Source organism: Danio rerio, chromosome 5 (genome assembly GCF_052040795.2).
Source record: "Danio rerio strain M-AB ecotype USA chromosome 5, GRCz13ab, whole genome shotgun sequence".
NCBI lineage: Eukaryota > Metazoa > Chordata > Actinopteri > Cypriniformes > Danionidae > Danio > Danio rerio.
The window spans coordinates 17,569,512-17,593,571 of NC_141025.1; the positions used below are offsets into that span (position 1 = coordinate 17,569,512).

The 24,060-nt window shown below is 34.2% G+C and overlaps 1 protein-coding gene across 4 annotated transcripts in view; it reads right to left on the minus strand.

The window, feature by feature from the left end:
• atad1a (ATPase family AAA domain containing 1a) overlaps positions 1-24,060 on the minus strand; it is a 79,024-nt gene that overhangs the window by 12,844 nt on the left and 42,120 nt on the right. For 2 of the 4 annotated variants that reach the window (XM_087251401.1, XM_087251403.1), the window contains one exon: positions 999-1,227. In XM_087251401.1, coding sequence (XP_087107527.1) covers positions 999-1,169 — 171 coding nt within the window. In that variant the 5' untranslated portion in view covers positions 1,170-1,227. Of the gene's footprint in view, positions 1-998; positions 1,228-1,502; positions 1,747-24,060 lie in introns of those variants that run through there. The other 2 variants (NM_001004640.4, XM_087251402.1) reach the window with 2 other exon arrangements.

Consider the following 24,060-nt stretch of genomic DNA (forward strand, 5'->3'; position numbering starts at 1 on the left):
AGTCCTTCAGCATACTTCCACATATACCCTATTATCTCTTCAAATTATTTCACTTTATTCTTACATATTATATGTTCTTTATAGGTATGGGACAATAACGTTTTCAAAGGTATACCATGGTTTGGAAAAGTTAAGGTTTTAAAACTGCCAAAGTTGCCAAAGTCCCTCAATCGGCCTTTACAATCAGGTCCTCCCAATCATTCCCATCCACTGAATTGGCTCTATCACTATCTCTCCACTCCACCTATCCGCTTGTTAAGTGTGACGTTACGCGAAGCGGCTTCCGGGTCCTAGCGCTCTATTCAACGGAATGGGGAAAACCATGAAATGGTAATAATAAACGTTAACAAAGCAATTTAATGCTTTCAAAAATCACGATCACAGTATATATGTCCATGCCTAATATCCGATGGCCAGAAAGTGATAAATTTTTTTATAAATTGTTACATTTTTGGTATTTGTTATGCAGCAAGCCCAGAGATTGTTGTGTACACTATGATTTTATATAAAATTAATTTTAATGTGTGATAGGAATGAAATGTAATCATAAACGAATGTTTTCTCCACTCAAATGAATGGCGGCTTGGACCTGGAAACAATATTACATACTTCACAAACACATCACCACTGAACAAGCAGATAGCTGGTGTGTGGTAAGCTCACTTGTGGCGTTGTCCTGTGGCTGACGTCACATCATCCAAATGGATGCTGCACACTGGTGATGGTGTGGAGAGACCCCCTTCATGACTGTGAAGTACTTTGGGTGTATGGCCATACATGATAATTGCGCTATATAAATACACATTATATCATAAACTGTGGGCTGGCCCACACAAAACTGAGTGGGACACAATTGAAGTTTACTCTGGGCAAATAGCAAGTCCACACAAAGTGGAGTGTACAGTATATGAGCACACTGTAGAACCTTATTTATTTAACTGGAATTGGGTTTTCTGTGACACTTAACAGCACACATAAAGCAACAGAGATTTCTTTACCCTTTTCTTGGCTTGGGATTTTTGTTTTTGTGTCGGGTCCAAAGCATCCACCACCCATTTGATGCTGTAATATGTTGCAGCACCAAACACGGTCAGCCTCACCAACATCCCCACAACTTCATTCCGGGTGAGTGGGCGGAGCAGGGCATCCCGAGGAATGTCACTCAGCATTATGGCCCGCCCCCGCTGTCAGCCCATTGGATAAGAACAACAGACTGGTTGTGTCAATCTAGGAGAGAGCAGGTACAATAAATATAAATCACAGTAGATCCAGAACAAACATTTCTTGACCTTTATTTTACTGTTATACGCTTAAAGACAACGTTACACACGGATTAATTGAGCATTCATAATGGTCTTAATTCAGATGCAGCGTGACATGGGCGTGAAAGACATTTAAAACGGAGCAAAGCACTAAATTTCTTATAGAGTATTACTATTGATGTCAAAATCTATTAATTAAATTCTACCGACGACCAAAAATAGCAATATGTAAAAACATACAGCAAAGCATTGTAAGAAAGAACATCCTCCTAAGAGACAAAAACGAAAGGTATGTTTTCCCCCGCACTTCTAATACACTAATGACAAAAACCCAAACCGAGTGTTAAGCTAAAACCCAAGATATGAACATCATAACGCAGTACATTTAAAAAATATCCACTCACATTTCACAGCATTCCTTAAATCCACAAACAAGACTAGTGTAACTGTCCGATATGTACCGTCCGGAAACAAATCTATGGAAACACAGGTTCCTACATCCGTGTTTCTTATAATTTTTACAGCGGTTGGCATCCAACGTTTTGGTGCATTATTTACCAACATCCGTGTTTATTTAGACTATTAAAAATTTATATAAATGATACTGGGTGCCTTTTACTGATATAACTTTTAAATTATTAAAAATATTAAATACGCTGAACACTGAGACATTAACATAATTAACTCATCAAAATATTTGAACTCCTAAATGCATTATGAAGACTATGCAAGCTAATAATAATAGGATTTTGCCATTTATGTCTATTTTTAACTTAACTGATAATATTCACTGATGTACTGACTCGTTGTAATGAAAAATACATTTAAATGACCAGCTACAGGTTATGTAGTCTAACTTATTATTTAGATAACAGATTATTGAAAGCATGTAGCTTCCTTTCACTGACATTTTTTTAAAGAAAAGACCATGCGGTTTGATGAAATGATGATGAAAACGAGATGATGAATCTTCTAAATGTTTTGTTTGTTTATTTATTTATTTATTTATTTATTTATTTAGTTAGTTAGTTAGTTAGTTAGTTAGTTAGTTAGTTAGTTAGTTAGTTAGTATCAGGCCCTAGTGAGTCATTCATTCATTCAGTCAAGTAAAGTATGCAGTATTGTAAGTGCAGTCTCCAATCACTTACTATATTGTGTTAAACAAACTGGAATCTAATTTTAACAAATTAGGCTATCTAAATGTTTGGTTAATTGGTTATTCAAAATCAAGCATACAGACTCTACAAAATAGTTAGTGAAAACCCCTGTAGTGAATATTTTAATGAATCACTTAAAAAAAAAAAAACTGTTAAGTAAGTTGTTGTTGCCTGGAGTCCCTATAGGCTACTGATTTTTTTTAAAGCCCCATTGGTAAAACAGAACAAACAAACTAATTATTTATTGAACTGTCATTATTAGTTGGTTATCTTAAGTGTGCAACCTTCTACACTTAAAGAATAAAGACAATTTGTGGTTTATCCCAAAAACAGAGAGTCAACTAATTATTTGTTTACTATTATGTATCTAGGGCTGCACAGTGGCGCAGTGGGCATGTTCACCTCACAACCTTTCTGCTGGTCTGAGCCTTGGCAGGGTCAGTTGGTGTTTCTGTGTGGAGTTTGTTTGCATGTTCTCCCTGTGTTCGCGTGGGTTTCCTCCGGGTGCCCCGGTTTCCCTCACAAGTCCAAAGACATGTCTGTATGTGTGTGAATGAATGTGTATAGATGTTTCCCATGGGTTACAGCTGGCAGGGCATCCATTTTGCAAAACATATGCTGGATAAGTTGGCGGTTCATTCCGCTGTGGCGACCCATTATTAATTAAGGGACTAAGCCGCAAAGAAAATTAAAGAATTATGTATGTAAATATTTGTTTTGAAAATATGTGTTTAAAGCAAATTAACTGATCATATATTTAGGTAGTTATTTTAAAGAGATCGTTTAATCCAAAATGAAAATTTACTCACTATTTACTCACCTTCAGTTGGTTTATTTTTTCTGAAAAAAAAAAGATATTTTGAAGAAAACTGAAAAAAAATGCAAATATACACATCAACATTATATACATACTTTAAAATCACAGGTTAACTATGTCTGTATTTATTAACTTATATGTGATTGTAGCTTTAACTTAATTTGATTGCAATGCAATAATCTGCTACTTTTGTAAATGTACTTTTGAAACAATATGATTGTAAAAAGCCCTATACAAATAAAATTGAATTGAAAGTAAATACATGGAAGTCAGTGGTTACAGGCTTTCAGCTTTCTTTAAAATATATTTTGTGTGTTCACCAGTAGAAACAAACTCAAACAGGTTTGCTACAAATGAAGGGCGAGTAAATGATGACAGAATTCTAATTTTGCGTGAACTCCCCCTTTACATATGCAGCTTCCATATTAAGAATTTTAGCTAAACAGAAAGCTGACCAAAATATCAAATTAATGAGCAGTTATCTATGACACTTTGGGGTACAGAGGTGTTGTTAAAAATCTCTACTCATGAAAATGAAGGACATTAGGCTATAATTATCAGTGAAGTTAGTTGTTCTGCACAAAAAACTCACATAAAATGTGTGAATGTGTTATTTACAAATGGTGCAACATATGTTTATTTAACCAATCTTAAAAGAAATGTATATATTTTAATTTGTTCATCATTTTATCGATTCAGACCATTGGTTCCTTTATAGGCCACTTGAGGGCAGGCTTGGCATATTCAAATAAACCAGTGCCTGAAAGAGACTGAGCACTTGTGATTGTATCAACCTTATGATAAGCCTGAACCATGCGTGCATGTAATATTGAAGGTTAATTAAACCGGAGAATGGATGTTTGCTTGCATCAAGGAGTCATTATCTTCAAGAACAGGGACTAGTATTGGCCGCAAGCCAGTGGCTAAACTAAGAATCGGCGTGTTTGATTAGTTGCCATGGTGCTCGTTACTTCCTGTGATGGATGAAAACTGGGAGATGCGTTCATCTAATTTCTTCAATCTTTCAATTAGCGGTGGAAACAATAGGCACTTAGATAATGCAGAAAATATGAATGCTGGTTAAACTCACGAATAAGCAACTTTTTTTTATTTTAAATAATCTATCCTTGTTGGCATTTTAGTTATTTCTGCTAGCTCTCTGTTAGCTGCTTTTCAGAAGTAAAATATTTGAAATGATCCTTTCTTTATATTTATTTCTGTGATAAATGATCTAGAAGACCCACAAAAAAAAAAAAAAAAAAAAAAACAATTTAGCAATTTAAAGTAAATACCGTGTTTTTTGTGTATTATACTATATAATGTATTATTTACAACCCTGCTGAAAAATCCAGCCTAAACCAGCCTAGGCTGGTTGGCTGGTTTTAGCTGGTCGACCAGGCTGGTTTTAGAGGGGTTTTGGCCACTTCCAGGCTGGTTTCCAACCATTTCCAGCCTGGTCTTAACTGGTCAGGCTGGGAGATGACCAGCTAAAACCAGCTTGACCAGCCTAGCCAAGCTGGGAGTCCAGCCAAAACCAGCTATATCCAGCTTAAACCAGGCTGGTCAAGCTGGTTTTAGCTGGATTTGGCTGGTCATTTTCCAGCCTGACCAGCTAAGACCAGGCTGGAAATGGTTGGAAACCAGCCTGAAAATGGCCAAAACCCATCTAAAACCAGGCTGGTCAACCAGCTAAAACCAGCCAACCAGCCTAGGCTGGTTTAAGCTGGATTTTTTCTGCAGGGTTATTTTAATGAGTTATTTTAGTTCATGCTTTTATGACTTCTAGGCTGGATTACTGTAATCCTCTGTTCGCTGTTTGCTCAGCATCCTCTATTAACAAACTTCAGCTAGTACAAAATGCAGCTGCCAGAGTTTTTATCAGGTCTAGAAAATATGATATCGCCCCAATTTTATCCTCCTTACACTGGCTGCCTGTTAAGTTTCGTATTGATTATAAAATATTGCTTCTTACCTATAAAGCTTTAAATAATCTAGCTCCTGTTTATCTAATCAACCTTCTGTCTCACTACAATCCAACCTGCTCTTTTAGATCTCAAAACTCAGGGCTTCTGGTAGTTCCTTGAATAGCAAAGTCGAGTAAAGGAGGTCGAGCCTTCTCATTTATGGCTCCTAAACCCTAAAATAGCCTTCCTGATAATGTCCGAGGCGCAGAGACATTCTTTCAGTTGAAGATTAAAGATATTTTCTTTTTGGTAAAGCATACACACAATGCATCGCATAATGGTGTGATGCATGAGTGTGCTCCGCGCAGGACACACTCCTCCTGTCTAATTATTATTTCATTTATAGCACTCAATTTTTGCATCTCGCTTGATTGATTGTTTATGTTGTTGGGCTCCCCATCTCTTGTCATTTTGGATCGTTTTGCTGGTTATGTTATATTAATAAATAATTTTGTTGGAGCACTTTGGCTGTTGTTTACTGATGTCATTTGTCTTCAGATCACAAGTCGTATTTAAATTAGGGACCAGAATATATTTAAATATATTTTTTATTAGATAATTGAATATTTTTGTTTTGGGAAGATTTCATTAATTTACAGTGCATTTAGATAAATTTATAATAGATTAAATGAATATATAAATAAGATTGATATATATATATATATATATATATATATATATATATATTTTCCCAGTGTTAGGTTGTGGCTGGAAGGGCATCTGCTGTGTAAAACATGTGCTTGTGGTTAAAAAAGATGGCTGTTCATTCCGCTGTGGCGACCCCTGATTAATAAAGGGACTAAGCCGAAAAAGAAAATGAGTAAATAGTGTCTTTTAATCTTTAATAATACAATCCTGCTATGTGACTATTGTGATATTGATGCTCCAACAATATATTGTTCAACCGTAATGTACTAAAATAACATTATTAGAACTGTGTGTAGAATTTTGAGGAAATAAACTAATTTAATCCATTTTGAGATAAGGTTGCAACATAAAAAAAAAAAAAATGTGGAAAAAGTGAAGCGCTATGAATACTTTCCGGATACACTGTATATATTTACAGCTGATTCAGAACCACAGCAAGTGCCACAACCCATAATGATGTGCCTGGCAGTGAAGTGCTGCACCACTAAAGGTGCAACCAGAGACCTGCTCAGCAACCTCCATCATCGTAGCCCGACACCCCTCACTCGTCCGAGGCTTAAAATCTCTCTCCTTCCCCGACTTCAAGCCTCCATTGTGTTGTACGTGACTTAAAAGGATCAAGCGGTTCCTGTGGGAAATTTTTATGGTGATTGTTCCTGTCACCTCTCTCCCCTCTGTTGATAGCAACACACGCCAAGACAGCAGTGTACACTTTACCGGGAAGCGGATTCCCACAGCACCCAAAATCTAATCTTTTATTAAGTTGAGGAATTAGGCCAGCTCCTTTTTTTATTTCGGTGTTGTAATTAAAAAGATAATCAAATCGCATGGTGGGAAAAGTGGTGCAGAGATGCAGATGATTGCATTTATGTAGAAAATTAAAAGCATTTTTTTTTTTTACTCTTAACAGATTTGTGTTTATTTTTCTTACATACAAAAACTTTTAAATAATTAACATGAGTAAATATGCAATAATATTTAGTTATACATGTTTAAGTCCTTTAAAAGTTAACAATACCTCAAATTTAAAATATGTAACTTAGTGACATTCATAATATTGTTTTAATTTTAAATGTCTTTATCGGTCAAAAATGTGATGTTTTTGAAAGAAGTTTCTTCTGCTAACCAAAGTTGTATTTGTTTTTTTATATTTTCAAGCTACAGTACAATAATTGTTTTATGTGTAATTACATATTATTAAAGTTTAACTTAGTCCTGTGATTCAAAGCTGAATTTTCAGTATTACACAATGCTTCAGAAACTACTCTGAGATACTGATTTTTTCATTTGTTTATTACCATTGGCAAAAACAGTTGTGCTCCTGTATTTTCCCTGTGGAAACAATGATAGATTGACATTAAAATGTACACTGTAAAAAATAGAATCATCATTTGTTTAGCACACTGTACTTTTTCTGTCATATATTTTAAGAATTGTGAATAACTATTGATCTACAGTACATGAAAATATATGTTATGTCAACAATATTCGTTAAAATGTTGTCTACATGCATTTTCTGGACAAACATTTTTGTGTTAAACATGCGTGACGTAATGATCTAAAACTAAGTTTGCTTATCTGTTGCTTTGAATGAAAATAAATTGAAGTTGTAAGAGACACTGTGGCGCAGGGGGTAGCACAGTTGCCTCAAAGCAAGAAGGTCGCTGTTTGGCCGGCTGGGTCAGTTGGCATCCCTTTGTTCGCATGGGTTTCCTCCGGGTGCTCCGGTTTCCCCCACAGTTCAAAGACATGCGGTACCGGTGTCTGAGTGTGAATGAGTGTTTGCGAGTACTGGGTTGCAGATGGAAGGGCATCCGCTGTGTAAAACATATGCTGGATAAATTGGCGGTTCATTCCGCTGTGGCGACTCCTGATGAATAAGAAAGAAGAGAGAAGCACATCAATATAGCCTGGGAAAACTTTTTACAGAAATCTTGTTTTGCATGCTATCTTAATCAAATTTTAAGGTATATTTTTTCTAGGTTATTATAATTTCAAGTGTTTGTACATGGAAAAACAAATATTGAACACAATTTTTTTTCATTACTTCATAATGTATAAGTTTAATCATGAAACTTTCTAGATGGCCATACTAAAGCCCAAAGTGTCTTTTTAACATATGATACCAAATTTTGGTAACACTTTAATTTGATGGTCCATTTAAGTATTTATAGACTATTGTAGATGCAATGTAACTTAAATTCAACAAACTGAACATCAAAATAAAGTGTGACCAAATATTTGTAGCTCACTGGGGTCAAAAATGGTTACTGTTTAAAGTTAGGTGTAAGTCCTCATAAGTGAGTGCTGGCTAACAGGTTACCAAAGTGACTTTTAAAAAGATTTTTGGTAGTTTAAATGGTATAACGTTTAATGCATATTATATTGAAATGTACTGGCAGTTTAATACAAGTTTTTTTTTTGTATCACAATGTACAACACAAACACGGATAATATATTACTTTACTCTAAAGATTAGGGTTGTCGCGATACCATTGATACATCGATACTGAACTAGCTTAGTGTAAGTATCATTTACCAAATAGTATTCCGATATTGTAATTCATAACTCAAGTTATTAGAAACACTATATTTTACCTTATAATAGGTCTTGAATTTAATTAATAATTGCTTTTTTATTTAAAAAAAGTATTATTTGCATGTCACTTGACCTACATTTTTTTCATTCTTATTTTGCAGTTTATTTTGCAGACCAACAACAACAAAAAATAAATAAATAAATTAATTAATTAAAAACAACATTAAAATTAAGATACAAATTATACCAAATAAATTTGTTACATAAATAGCATTTTCCCCAACAAAATTGGGTTATATGAAGTAGTCAAAAATTGTTTTAATGTTTCTGTCATGGTATGGTAAATCCAAACACAAATCCATGTGCAGCAATTTGATATGACAAAAATCAACAAAAAGATAATCCCAACCTTGCACAGGAATTACAACTCAAATAGAATAATCTAGAAATGAGTCCAAACAAAAACACTGAAAAAAAAATAAAAAAAAATACAAAAACCGGGCAGGAGTGCTAACTAAAACAATCAGGAATCCAAAATTCAGCAAATACTGAGGTGGATTTTATACTCTTTAAAGTGTGAAGTTAATATATATATTCAAAGTGTATGTATATAATCTGCTTGTAGACTTGCATACCATTAGAAGAATTACCATATCACAAGAACTGGATAAGTTATATAGTTACCAGGTTTGTGTCAGGGGTTAACCTAGGTGGAAATTGAGGTCAGGGGTTAACCTAGGTGGAATTTGTGTAATATATGGAGAACAAAGGAAAACAACGGATGTAAAAGGGTATTTAAGTAAGGCCAGAAGATGAGTGAGTTAGAATTTTTCAGACAGAGATGCTACTGGGGGTCTCCTGAAAGTTCTCCTTTGTTGTCGACAATAAAGTATATTCTTTTGATATTCATAACCTCCAGACTGAGTTTGATTGAGTAAGAGAAAAACCAAGAAAACCACCACATTTGGCGTCCCTCTGGGTGGGCTGGAAAGGAGCAGGACTGGTGTTGCTGTGCTTGCTGGACTGGAGAGAAAACACAAATATGTGGCCACAATAAAAAACGGTAAGCAATTTTATGCTTATTAGTTTGTGTTTTTTCTGCCAGGACCTGCTTGTACAGGTAAATACACTTGAACTGTTTCTCCAGCTTTAAAGAATTAAAAGTAAATGTAAAAAAGATATTAAAGAAAAAAGGGGTTTTGAATAACAGACGAAAAAGAGTAATTTGCATGCAAATGATCTGTGTTTTCCTAAGAGGGCCTTGATGGATAGGATAAACATTAACTAGTAACTGTTACCCAGATTTGGGAAATTATTAATGATGTAAGATATGCATAGAGCATTTATAAGTTTTAAGAGAGAGTCCTTAATGTGTGGTAACAGTTAAGAGATTAAAGCAGATTAAAGTAGAGAGATGCGCGCTAAGACCTACGATACCGCTTTGTTTGAGGAGATAAACAAAGGGCTGCATGGGTAGGCGAAAGCCTGTGGTTACCGCTCTAAGGTTAGAGGGCTGCTCGGACAGGTCACTCAAGAGGAGTGTAGTGTAGAGTATTTATTTAATTGAAGTGTTTGTGTATTTGCTGCTTCAGATTGTGGCAAAATAGTCCACATTGATGGGCAGAGAAGACTGCCTTCCTCCTCCTTGAATGGAATGAGGATGGGGGGATGCAGCTCCTGTTACACTGAGTGGAGGAGAGGAGTGAATGAGAAGAGGAAAAGTAATAAGATTAGAAGTGTGAATGTGTTTAAAAGTATGTTTTCAATAAGGAGTAGGTTAAAATAATGATTATAGTATATTATAATATAAAAGGAGGGCTGCATATGTGTGGTGTGATTTAAAGAACAATAGGAATAGTGATTGATGCAGTTTAAGAGAAGAGATTATGATATAAAGAGAGGAGTCTCTTAAATCAAAACTAATGGAACATGTTGCATTTGAAAGACACAGAGTAAAAGGCAGAATAATATAATAGTTAAACATTTTTCTGAAATTATCTTTGTGTTTTAAGTTTGAATATGTTAAAAAAAGAACAATAGGCAGAGTGAACTGAAATTCCTGACATAGCAATGAGTGAAAGACAGTCTGCTCCAGGATGGGGGTAAGAGAGAGATTTATGGTGTCCATGTGTGAACAATAGATTGCCTATTTACAGCACTAGGGAAACAGAGAAGAGGAGAGTTAATGAGAGGAGATCAAACTATAGATAAAATAATGACATAGACTTTAACATAATTTGGATAGAATATAAGTTATTAATGAATAGACAAATTATAAAGTAGTATAGTAAGATAAATGAAATGAGAAAGTACTAATAATAGAGTTATATTATATAGAAAAGAGTTTGAAACTTTACTAATGAAAAAGAATAAATGAAGCCATAGTGATCAATATATATAGAGATAAAGGAAGTATGGAGTAAAAGAATGTATTAAATAAACAAATAGATTTACTAAATAAGTATGGATAAATAACATATAAGTTAGTTCTTTGATTGAGAATAAAATAAAAAAAAAGAAAACTTGAAAAATGAATAGTGATTAATTGAAGATTTAATTATAAAATGTGTAACAAAATAAGCTTTAAAATGTATAAGAAAACCTAAGAGCTAAAAACTCAAAATACGGAAAGGAAAAAGAATAAAATAGAAATAGAAAAAATAAGTTCACTGTTTCAAGGATAAAAATAGATGTTTAAAATATGCTTACAATATAGGTACAGTGAACAGATAAGATAAAAAGTAAAAAAGCAGTAACATTTTGAAGAAAGAATTAACTTTAGAAAATTTGATTGGATTTAAGGGGAAAAAAATGTTTGTTTCATCTTTCTCAAAGTCAGCTATGTCATTTATTTATAGTAAAGTACAGTGATTCAGATGAAAATCATAGAAGCTAGGTAAATGTTAAAGAATGCGTTAGAGTGAGTTTAAAAGATAAATACATTTAAAAGTTTATGCAGTAAGAAGCTAAATTTATAATTATGCATTGCACTTCAAAAATGAAAAATGCTTTTAGTAAATAAATATGTGTATTTAATTAATAATATGAACCCTGAGCTATAGCATTAATGATTTTGAATGGTTATATCAGATATTGGGCCACCATGTAATACTACTGAATTAAAACAAGTATGGAAAAACAGATATGGAAATAAAAAATGCAATACTAAAATATGTGACAGAGAAAATAAAAGATAAGATAATGACAAATGGCAAACAGAAGAAACATTTGATGCAAGCAGTGAGAAAATAGAAACTGAGCATAGAAAATGTTAGGGAAACTAAAATTCGATGTAAAAATGACCGGTTAGTAAAGGAACACTAGCATAGATGAGGAGAAATGTAAAGTAAAGCATAATCTGAAGCTAAAGAAATTATTTAGAAGAACACTGAAGAAATAGAAAAGTAAACATTTACATATGATAAAATGATTGTGAATTAGAGAAAAATACACTGTTAAACCGTAAAGAGGAGAAAATAGATGAGAGGAGACTTCATTTGATGAAAAAAAAAATGGGAAAGAAGGAAAGACTTTTATGAGCTAAATTCCATATATTACTTAAGAGGACATAGGGATGGACTTTGGGGGACTGTGGTCTCTTACCTACTAGACATCTCTGAGTGCATTGGCAAATGGAAAAGGTGTTTGAAAAATACAATGGACAAACTGTTGGCTGTGGACATTTGTGAAAGCAGTGAGGCAGACACTGCATGCCCAGGAATTACTGAGGACTGGAAAGGCTACTTATGTTCAGAGACACTAAAAAGAGGCAAACAAGCTAATGATGAACTGATCAAAGAGAAAAAGCGCTCAACCAGAACTTTACATCAGCTCAACAAAAGAAAAGAAGCCAGCACTAAGAGAAGGGGGAAACACTGTGCCCTGATATGGACACCACAGAAAAGACTACACCAATCTATGAATCAGTTGTCTTCTCAGGGTGTTAGGAGGGGGAGTCTGGCAGTCCATCTCAAAGCAGTCGACCTATAGTCCAAATTGACTACAATGTGACCACTCAGAGGGCAAAATAAGAGCAAAAGTGTAGCTGCCCATTCTTGTATCCAATCAGACTCCTATCAATTTGATAAAAAGAAAAGTATCATGTAACCCTTAAGAAAAGTCTTAGATGATAATGTACGATGATACTTTAAATGTGTAATGTTTAAATGATTAAATTATGAAGAATGTTAAATTATTTTGGTTCATTTTCATAGGTTAACTCATAGAGATTATTGAACATAAGAGGATAAATTATTATGTATGGTGGTGATAAAAAAGATAATAAAAGACAGTTTTTGATAACTAAAAAATAATTTGGGTTAGAAGTTGATGGAGTTAAGTATTTAAGTTAAATCTAGGGAAAACTTATTTTGAGTAAACTAAACCAAGATTTGAGAGAAAAATTATGCCAGAAATTACAACAGAAAAGTGATTTAAAGAAGAGATAGAAACACAAAAAAGTGAAATGAACTCACAATACTGAATAGGTAAAAAAGTAACAATTCTAAATGTACTAAAATAATATTTGAAAAAGAAAAGTGTTTAAGAATAAAAAACAGAAAACAAATTGTTTTACAAATGTGAAGAAATAATTAAAAGCAAAAAAGAATTAAGGACTAAAGGAGAAAAATGAGATCAGCTAGAGAGGAACCTATAAAGAACTCCAGTGATTTTTCAGTCAACTGATAAAAAATTACAACAAAAGTTTATGAATAACCAGTTTGATGTGAGAGCAGGAAAGAATTAGGAGCTGAAAATGCTGAAAAGTAAAAAATGGTAATGAATATAAAATGCAAAATAAGAAATGGCTCAGAAATAAGAAATTATTTAGGTAAGTGTCAAATTTTAATAATGATTAATAGTTCAGGACATTAAGGGAAAACAAAATTAGCCAGCATAGGGAGGATTGATTAAAATTTAACCAGATGAAGGTCTGCTATATGCTGGAATAGGCATTGTTGAAACTTTTGAGAACATAGCAATAATAGAAACACTTAGATATGTAATGGCATTTCTAATTAAAGTCAATTTCAATTTGGTTGTGATTGTGTAGGTGACGAATGAAATGGATTCTATTTGAATTTGATTTGAATTTAAATTTTGATTATGGCATTAGTCAAAGCAGACAAAAGTAGATGTTGTAAAATTTATGATTTAAGAACAGTCAGTGATAGAGAATTTCTTAGCAGAGGTTCCTAACACGCGCTGCACTTACATTTGTTAGTTTGGATGCCAAAGATGTTAAAGTAATTGATTTCTGTTCAGTTAATTATCAGAGGAGGGCAGACACTTGGTTACACTTAAAGTAAAAAAGACGTGTAGAATTTAGTTATCTGCAGGTACATCTAGTTCAAGCTAAGTAAAAGACATAAATAAATTTTTTTTAGGGATGATTGGTTTAGTGTTAACAAGATTCTGTATCTATTCTAGATGCAATAATAACTGATAAGATGATAAATAAGAAAATTGATTTTTCATTAAAGAAAATAGGGTAGCAGGTCTAACAATAGTATAGAGTCACAACCTTAATTAGATTATAGTACAAATAAACAACGTGCTAGTCTTTATGAACATATGTAGCATTATTCAATTCAATTCAATTCAGCTTTATTTGTATAGCGCTTTTACAATGTAGATTGTGTCAAAGCAGCTTCACATAAATGGTCATAGTAACTGGAACAGTGTGGTTCACGTTTTAGTGTTTAAGTTCAGTTCAGTTCAGTTTAGCTCTGTTCAGTGTGATTTAATCATTACTGAGAGTTCAAACACTGAAGAGCAAATTCATCGATGCGTAGCTCTACCAATCCTGAACCATGCGAGGCAGTGGCGACAGCGGAAAGGGAAAAAAACTTCACCTGATGGGAGTGAAGAAAAAAAACCTTGAGAGAACCAGACTCAGTTGGGCACGACCATTTTAATTTCTCCGCTGGCCAAAAGTCTTGTGCAGAACTTCATTCGCCGTGGTTTATGCTTATGCATTAGAGGTGAACGAAAAAGACAAATAAGATTTATGTAATACATACAAAGTACAGATTGTTGAGGCAACAGCATTTCTAGATATTGTCATTGGCGATGTACATGGTTAGAATCAAGGGTGAAGTAGTAAGGAAGATTAAGCAGCAAGGATAATAATCTCCTTTTTGAATGCAGTGATTGGTGAATTGTTGTACACATATGACATCTGTGTAAAGTAGAATGTGAGTAAAAGATCAGCGGTAGGCCTAAGAGGATATTCAAGAACTTGATTGTCGATGTTGTGATATAATAAAAATAACTTAGGGCAAGAGATACAAACTTTTGGAAATAACAGTTGTGGTAGATGAGTGAAGGTAATTCCATTAGCAGAGCAGGGAAGAAGGAACAGTTATTACATTTAAGACAAGAGAAGTCTCAGATTTGGAATAACCTCTGAAGAAAGTTCAAGTAATGTGTCTACATTTATAAATAAATTAGAGTAATGAAAGGTAATTAAAGTAAATAAAGGTAATTAAGTAGATAAATAAGTGGATATGTGATTCAGTGAATAGATAAGTAAATGTATTGATAAAGAATTGGAAAAAAAAATTGAGCAATTACACACAATTGTAAGGAATGATTGAAAGAGCTGAAGATGATCCCTCAAGGCCTAGTTTAACAAGATGTGTTAAAATAATATACCTTTTGCATTAATAAGTGATTGCATGAAAACTGACAGAAACAAGCAACTAACATTGCATGAAGTACTATTGGGTCGGCCCTTGCATGTAATCTTGTATCTAACCTTGTGGAATGTTTGGAGAACATTTCTAATGCATTGGAAAGAAGTTTGGTCTTTTATGAGGAAACTAACTGCCATATGCAAAGCGATATCTGTACAGGAAACCAGAAAGGACCAGAAGCAGGAGATTAATCCGGTGATCGAGTATATCTGAGGTGTTCTGGAGAAAGTGGAGTGAAGTCAGGAGAAATGGACCTTATGCCAAGGTTGTCAAAGGGGATGCCATCAACTGGATACCATCGGGACCACAGCACAAGACAGCCAAAGGAAAAAGCTCCAGCAAGAGAAAGCTAACGGGAAACAGAGGAGGCAGAAAATGTTGAAGCTCAACGAATTGCAAAGTGTGGCAGAAGGAGTTCATCAGAACAGTTAAAAGAGTAATTCTGATTATATACCTGAGTGAAATATACAGAAGGTGCCACAAGTTCAAGTGATCATAATAACCACAACTTCAGGTTACAGACTCTCAACATAAAGTCTCTATCAACATTTTTTAAGGCCAGAACGAAACAAAGAATGCTCGCAAGTATGTGCCAGATTTAGGGTCAAAAAGATGAACTAGTGCTAAAAATTTTTATAGTTTAGATAAAGAAGAGGATGATGAAGAGGATCCATGCCTTGGGTGTTAAGTGCTAGTAACCTCTACCCCAAAACGGCGGCTCTCTACGATACGCAAAGTATCTGGGCTGAAGATCAACGTATTCTACTGATTATGTTTTGTGGGTGTTAGATTAGAATATTGTGTTGTGACCCTAGATTGGGAGATTGTGCATGTTTATTTTTTGTTTTAGGTTTATTCTTTACTGTATGTTAAATAATCATGACCACCAGAAGCAAATAGATAACTAATTGTATGCTTAAAATACAAAATAGAATCAAGTCTTTTACTGTGTCCTCATCAAAACAGGACACAGAGGTTTGGCGTGATTCTATTCCAAAGTGCAATTACATGATTTGGTCATTTGTAATAATACTGTGACATATATTTGTCATTAGGTAATATGGCTGAGGGCTAGATCATAGAGTTGCACTATGGGCCAAAAGCAAGACTATTAAGACTTAAAGTCTTAAGAGGAGGGATTATATGAGGTGGATTTTATACTCTTTAAAGTGTGAAGTTAATATATATATTCAAAGTGTATGTATATAATCTGCTTGTAGACTTGCATACCATTAGAAGAATTACCATATCACAAGAACTGGATAAGTTATATAGTTACCAGGTTTGTGTCAGGGGTTAACCTAGGTGGAAATTGAGGTCAGGGGTTAACCTAGGTGGAATTTGTGTAATATATGGAGAACAAAGGAAAACAACGGATGTAAAAGGGTATTTAAGTAAGGCCAGAAGATGAGTGAGTTAGAATTTTTCAGACAGAGATGCTACTGGGGGTCTCCTGAAAGTTCTCCTTTGTTGTCGACAATAAAGTATATTCTTCTGATATTCATAACCTCCAGACTGAGTTTGATTGAGTAAGAGAAAAACCAAGAAAACCACCACAATACTAAACTGGGTACAAGTGCCAACAAAAACAAACTAAAATAAATAAATAAAAAAAAATAATAATAATAATAATAACATGGTTTATGAAGACAGGGCTAAATCGACAAACAAGAAACAGCTGTAACATAATATAATCAGAAGTGCAAAGGATTATAGGAAATGGAGTTCAACTACAAAACAAGTTAGTGCATTCAAGTGTTCAAAAAGGATACTGCAACAGGTGTTTCCTGTTGTCAAAACGTAGAATGTGTGGAGAACTACAAATATTTGGGTTCCATTATTGACCGATCTTTAAACTTAAGGCAAACTGTGATGCTGTGTGCAAGAAGGGGCATCAGCGCCTATATTGTCTTAGGAAACAATCAAGTTTTTACATTGGCCCCAATATGCTTACTCTTTTTTTTTTATCATGCTTTTATTTAGTCTATTCTATCCTTCGCTCTGGTGGGATGGTTTGGAGGTCTGTCTCTCAAAAACAGGAATAGACTGAGCCAAGTTGTTATATGGTCTAGCAGGTTGATTGGTAAATCACAGCTAAGTATTGAATCCCTGTATAGGCAGCTTTTACGGATAGCCTATAACATTTGTAGCTGTAGCTCTCATCCTCTGGCTGAGGAATTTATCCTGCTTCCTTCAGGTTGAAGGTTTCAGATGCTTTTTAGTAGGACAAAACGGTTCAGGATTAGCTTTGTCCCATCATCTGTTGTTGCATCTGTTGTCGTGATACTATAGTCCCGATAAACTGTGCAACCCTACTAAAGATGTTAATAAAAGCCACTTTTTCAAAGTTTTCAAGGTTAAAAGTTGCTGGAAAAAAGATCAAGGACCCATAATGCAATTCAAAAGCATAAATAAACAGGGAAAAATAAAAACATGAATCACAAAATACAAAAAAACGCTTATTTTTTACTTTATGTATGCACTTTAAAAGAGCCACAAGACTCCACAAACCGCTTTACAACATCATAAGACTAAAGATACAAAAAAGTAATGCAGAGAAAAGACAAAACAGACACACAAAATATAAAAGCAGGCAAAATAAAAGTCCTAATAGGCCAATGAAAACAGGTTGTTTTTCATTTTTAAATGGCCATTCTGATCTCCACTCGCAGGTCAACAACAGCGTGTGTTTCTTTTGCCTGCTGCTTCTCTATTGTTAGTGTAAATGAAGTTCCTGGTTGTCCAGCGAACCCTTCAGATGATGCAACACTGACAGATCTCTTTCTCACTCTGCTTTATCTAAGACTTGACCGTAGGGAACACTAGCTGCAAAAAGTCTGTCTTTACTCAAACAAAAAAAAGCAAAGCGCTTTATGCTCCGCTATATATGGTAGTTTATGCCATGGTATCAACACACTGTGATCTAATTACACTCTCAGTCAAGCTGAAAAAAGCAAATATATCTGTCACAATGAGGGCAGAGCCCCAGCTGTGCGACTGAAAGCACCTGGAAAAGAAGTATTAATAACAATTGGACAACAATGCACCTTGTTTTTATCCCATTCACAATGCTAACTTACATTTAAATAGAATAAAGCAACATATTATGGACTTTTCTGTGTTTGTGACGTCTTTGAGATTCTGTATAATGGAGTAATGATAGCTAAATAATAATATTGTTCATCATTCATTTATTTTCCTTCGGGTTATTTATCTGGGGTTGCCACAACGGAATGAACTGCCAACTATTCTGGCATATATTTTTTTATGCAGTGGATACCCTTCTAGCCACAACCCAGTACAAGGGAAACACCCATGCACTCTCGCTTTTACACACACTCATACACTATGGCCAATTTAGTTTATTCAATTCACCTATAGCGCATGTCTTTGGACTGTGGGGGAAACCGGAGCACCCGGAGGAAACCTGAGCCAACACAGGGAGAACATGCAAACTCCACACAGAAATGCCAACTGGTCCAGCCCCCTAATAATAGTAATAGTAAATTATTAATTAAATTAAATAAAAATGTAAAGAAAGAATCTAAGCTTATTTAACTTAAAATGTCAGACAAACACACGAGGGACAGCAAAACGAAGTTATAATATATGTATAAAGTACAATATTTTATTGTTTTAATATATTGATATGCTATTTTTGTAAGTCTGACATTATAATAAAGTATACAGTATGCTTGAATATGTTTGTTAGCAATTTTTTTTCTTGTGACATTTGTGTGTGTGTGTGTGTGTGTGTGTGTGTGTGTGTGTGTGTGTGTGTGTGTGTGTGTGTGTGTGTGTGTGTGTGTGTGAATGATAATAAAAGTTTAGACCAATTACAAAAATGCTTTTTTTTGCAAGAATTATGTTGTATTATGTATATTATATTATATTATATTATATTATATTATATTATATTATATTATATTATATTATATTATATTACTATTTTGTAGTGTGTTTTAAAGATGTTGAAAATAGTTTCGTTTTATTTTGTTTTTGTATAATCCGGTCTAGAGATTACAAATAAATAAGTTCTAGAAAATAAGAATGATCCTTCTGCTTTACTTACTCTTATTTAGCTTTTTGATTATAGATAAACATCTTTCGTTGCCTCAAGTTTTTTCCAACTTCGCTCACTTTAAAAAAAAAAACAAAAAAAAAAACTTTTTTTTTAAGGTTTAGTGAGACAGTTATTCATGCTCTCATAACTTCACTCTTGGATTGCCATAAAAGAGAGAATTACAGCATTTACAAACCAAATGATCCAGATTGCAGCAGCAAAATTCCTTAAAAATTTCTACTGCAAGGCTGAAACGCAGACTTTTCAGTGGTGGGTCTTTGATTATGGAATGGCTTGTCTGTGCAACTCAGAATGGCCAAACCTCTACCATTTGTAAAATCTCTTTTAAAAACTCATTTGTTTTCCTTAGCTTTTAAACAAGTGTTAATCTGCAGTTTTTCTTATCCCTTTTAATGATCTGTCCTGTTACATCGAGCAACTAAACTAAACCTAAACCTTTTCCATATTTACTCACTTTTTGGACTGAAATTTGTTGATAAACATTTTAATTTTTCATTTTTCATCTGTTGAAAATATAAAAAGGAATGTGGGCTGGATAAATTTGGCCTTTGAGCAATAAGTTTTTTTTTTTTTTTTAGTAGATTTAATTCTTATGCTGTTCGGTGCTGGTGATTATACACATTTATACATTTATACATTCAGGAAAATTGTGATTCTTCAAAATACAGAAAACACAAGCAGATTTTGAAGAAAAAAAAGCAAACCTGCCAGCATACCATTACAATAGGTTCAAATTATTTTCAATGAATATATTGAACTTCTTTGAAATAATGCTATACACAAGGTTTAATAAAAACAATGATTACGCTCAAACAATAGAGCATAGTGTCTGGAATGCACAAGATCATGAGCTTGATTTCCAGTGAATTCATTACATAATAAAATATACACATTTAACCCAACCTAATTAGCTTTGCTTGCCAAACGTGACTTTTCTAGCCTTTTCTAATTGTTCTAATCGTTTATTCACAACAATTCTGTGAATGAGAGCAAAACTATCCGAAAAAGCAACAAGTCATTTGTGCACTTTTGATTTTTCGTTGTCACTTATGCTTATCCACAAACTCTTGTCTCAGGTTTGGCTCCGGATTTTATCTGTGCACCTGCATTATTCAACCTGTACTTAATATTCATAAGCAGACCACCCGCCTCAATCTTTTTTAATGCAGATATCTCATGAAAACTCATTTCTCTCTGATGAAGAGATAGGATTGTCTATTAGTGCAACTGGAAACAAATTTGCAGAATAATGTTTCTGCCAGACAGATGTGCGCAAAGCAAAGCAGTAAGCGAACAACCCAATCAAGAACATAATGGTGCTGCTGATTTAACTCCTCACGCAAGAATCTGGTAATAAACATCTGATTTCCCTGATGAGTTTCTTTAGAGACTTATGGTAATGTCGGTAGAGGGTTATCACTTTTTTTTTTCGTGAGGGACATTTGAGTTCCAAGAGAATGAAGGTCTGAACAATTACAATTGGCTCTTTCCAGCTTCCATTCGTCAGTGTGACAGTGCTTGTCGGGCGGAAATGAATGGATAAATAGAGAGAACACATTTAGGTTGCAGATTATTCCTGGCGCACGAAGACAACTCTGACGCCAGGGTGACAGAACATGTTTGGCGGAGCGTATTTGGCAATGCATCAGCTTGAACGCAGTGGTTAAATATATATAATAAATTATAATATTGCTAGACATAACAAATATTCACTTAAAAAATAAAAACTTTTTCATCAATTAAAACATCATGCATGCAAATAAAATTCCATAAATTCTTTAGAAACAACTTTTACATGTGATTGAACCAAAGGCAAAATTTGTATCACCGGCTACTTTATTAGGTACTGGAGGCTGGAACCACTTTTGCCTTCAGAACTGCCTTAATTCTTCATGGCACAGATTCAACAACATACTGGAAATATTCTTCAGAGATTTTGGTCCAATCATAAAGTTGCTGCAGATTTGTCGGCTGCACAGCAATGATGCGAATCTCCTGTTCCACCGCATCCCAAATATGCTCAATTGGATTGACTTCTGGTGACTGTGGAGGCCATTTGAGTACAGTGAACTCATTGTCATGTTCAAGAAACCAGTCTGAGATTATTCCTGCTTTATGACATGGCACATTATCCTGCTGGAAGTCAGAAGATGGGTACACTGTGGACATAAATGGATTGACATGGTCAGCAACAATAATCAGGAACAGGCTGTGTTGTTGACATAATGCCCATCTAATGAGGTCAAAGTGTGTCAAGAAAATATCCCTCGCACATTACACCTCCAACGGCAGCCTAAACGGTTGACACAAGGCAGGATAGATCCATGCTTTCATGCTGTTGACGCCAAATTCTGACCATACCATCTGAATGTTGCAGAAATCGATTCCAATTTTCCAATTTTTGTGAGCCTGTGTGAATTGTAGCCTCATTTTCCTGTTCTTAGCTGACAGGAGTGGCACCTGGTGTGGTCTTCTGCTGCTGTAGCCCATTTGCCTCAAGGTTCGATGCTCTTCTGCAAACCTCGGTTGTAACGGTTATTTGAGATACTGTTGCCTTTCTATCAGTTTGAACCAGTCTGGCCATTCTCCTCTGACCTCTGGCAACAACAATCTCACTCAGACCAGCAACCGGGTCCAGTCTTGCATGATTTTATCTCATTGTGCGATAAAATGAAACTAGACCTAAATGTGTCAAAAACCAAAGAAATGCTCAATAACTTTGGCAATAATTACACCTGCTCTCTAAAAGGTGGTCATAAATGACACACAGGTCGAGGTTGTATAGGAATACAGGTACCGAGGAACAATTCTTGACAACAGGTTGAATTTGATCAAAACCCTCATACAATAATTAATAAGGCTCATCAAAGACTGTGGAAACTCAACTCTTTTAATGTAAAGAAAGTTCAATAATTAATTTATTGAACATATTTTGTCCTTTTCCTTTATTCGCTGGTTTTCCTCATTGTCTATAAAAAGCAAGAATTGTCTTTAAGGTATTGTTAATTTGTGTGCAAAAACTTTAGGAGTTTCCCGGCCCAGTCTTGCATCCTATTACGAACAGCAGGTGTTGAAGATGGCACATAAAACACTAGAATACAGCACACACCCCTCAAACAAACATTTTGAGTGGATGCCCCTTGGGTGAAGTCCAAGGACAATAAGATGTTACACAAATCGTTATAAATTCACTTTTGTGCCTGAAGCAATTTGGTTACGTAATAAATGTAGTTAATCAATTGATTATTATTGGTTATTATTATTTAGTCTTGAATTTTTTTTTGTTGTGTACTTGATGTTAAGTGTTGGGTTTATTGTGTTAAGTGTGTCATTCTTGTTAAATGTGAAGCATCTCCATGTCAGAATGAATTGCCCCAAAGGGGGCTTTTTCACCCACAGAACTGCCGCTCACTGGATGTTTTCTTGGCTGATTATACATTTGCTTTAACGAGCAGTTGGACAGGTGTACCTAATAAAGTGGCCGGTGAGAATTTTAATTTAATATTTTAACATTTTAAATGTATTTTTTGTCCAGTAATTTTTTAATTTCTTTCAATATAAATAACAATATATATATATATATATTTTTATTATTGTTATTTACTAAACCCAGCTAAGTGTACTTGTATAATATATGAAGTATTTTTAATTTTCATTCTTTCATTTTCTTGTCGGTTTAGTCCCTTTATTAATCCATGGTCGCCACAGCAGAATGAACCGCCAATTTATCCAGCACATTTTTACGATGCTCTTCCAGCTGCAACCCATCTCTGGGAAACATTCACATTCTCACACACACACTCTCACACACACACACACTCACACTCTCACTCTCACACACACACACACACACACACACACACATATATATATATATATATATATATATATATATATATATATATATATATATATATATATATACTGTATATGAATTATTTTTTTGTAATTACAGCACTTATTGAAAATTTGCGCACAAAGAGGGATTTTGCCAATGTTTTTGATACTGTAAACACTAAAACAGTTTAATATATCACTCACAACTCACTCAAAATAAGAATTATTTATTTAGAGGTTACTGAGTCTGACTTCCAAAAATACCTTTTCATGCTGTGCTGGTGTGTCTCTTGAGCTCTGACCTCCATCCATTGTTTTATTGATTATTACATCCCCCTTGTGCCACCCTCAATTCTGTTACCATAGCAACCCATAGAAACGGTGCACTTGTGGCAAGTAGGGAATTGACCAACATCAACATTGTACATACTGATGAAAAATGAATCTGCTGAGTGTTGGTCCTCCTTACTAAAACGACTGAGAGTGAGTCTGTACTGAACTTCTCATTCCGTTGATTAAAGTCTCCCTAAAATCATACTGGCAGTTTTTTTTTTGTTGTTGTTTTTTTGTGTATTTAGCATTAATAAGTTCGTCTAGAGGTGATCTAAAAGCAAGTGTGTTCCAAATCAAAAGACACAATTAAAGATTAGAAGATATAACCATTAAAAACTTGCAGTTATTTGTTTCCACCAAGACAGATTGATTATTTTTTTGACATTAAACTTTTTTTTTTTAAATTAAACTCATTGGATCTGACTTTTTGATCAGCAAATTCTCATTAGTTTCTGAAGCATCCGGTCTATACAGTAAATAATTTTTTGCTAGATATATTTCACCTTCTATACAGCTTAAAGTGACATTTAAAGGCTTAACTAGGCAGGTCTGAGTAATTAGGCAAGTTATTGTATAAAGATTGTTTGTTCTGTAGAAAAAATGTGGTCAGAAAAAATATAGCTGAAAGGGTCTAATAATTTTGACCTTAAAATGTTTTTTTTATTTATTTATTAAAAACTGCTTTTATTCTAGCCAAAATAAAACAAATAAGACTTTCTTT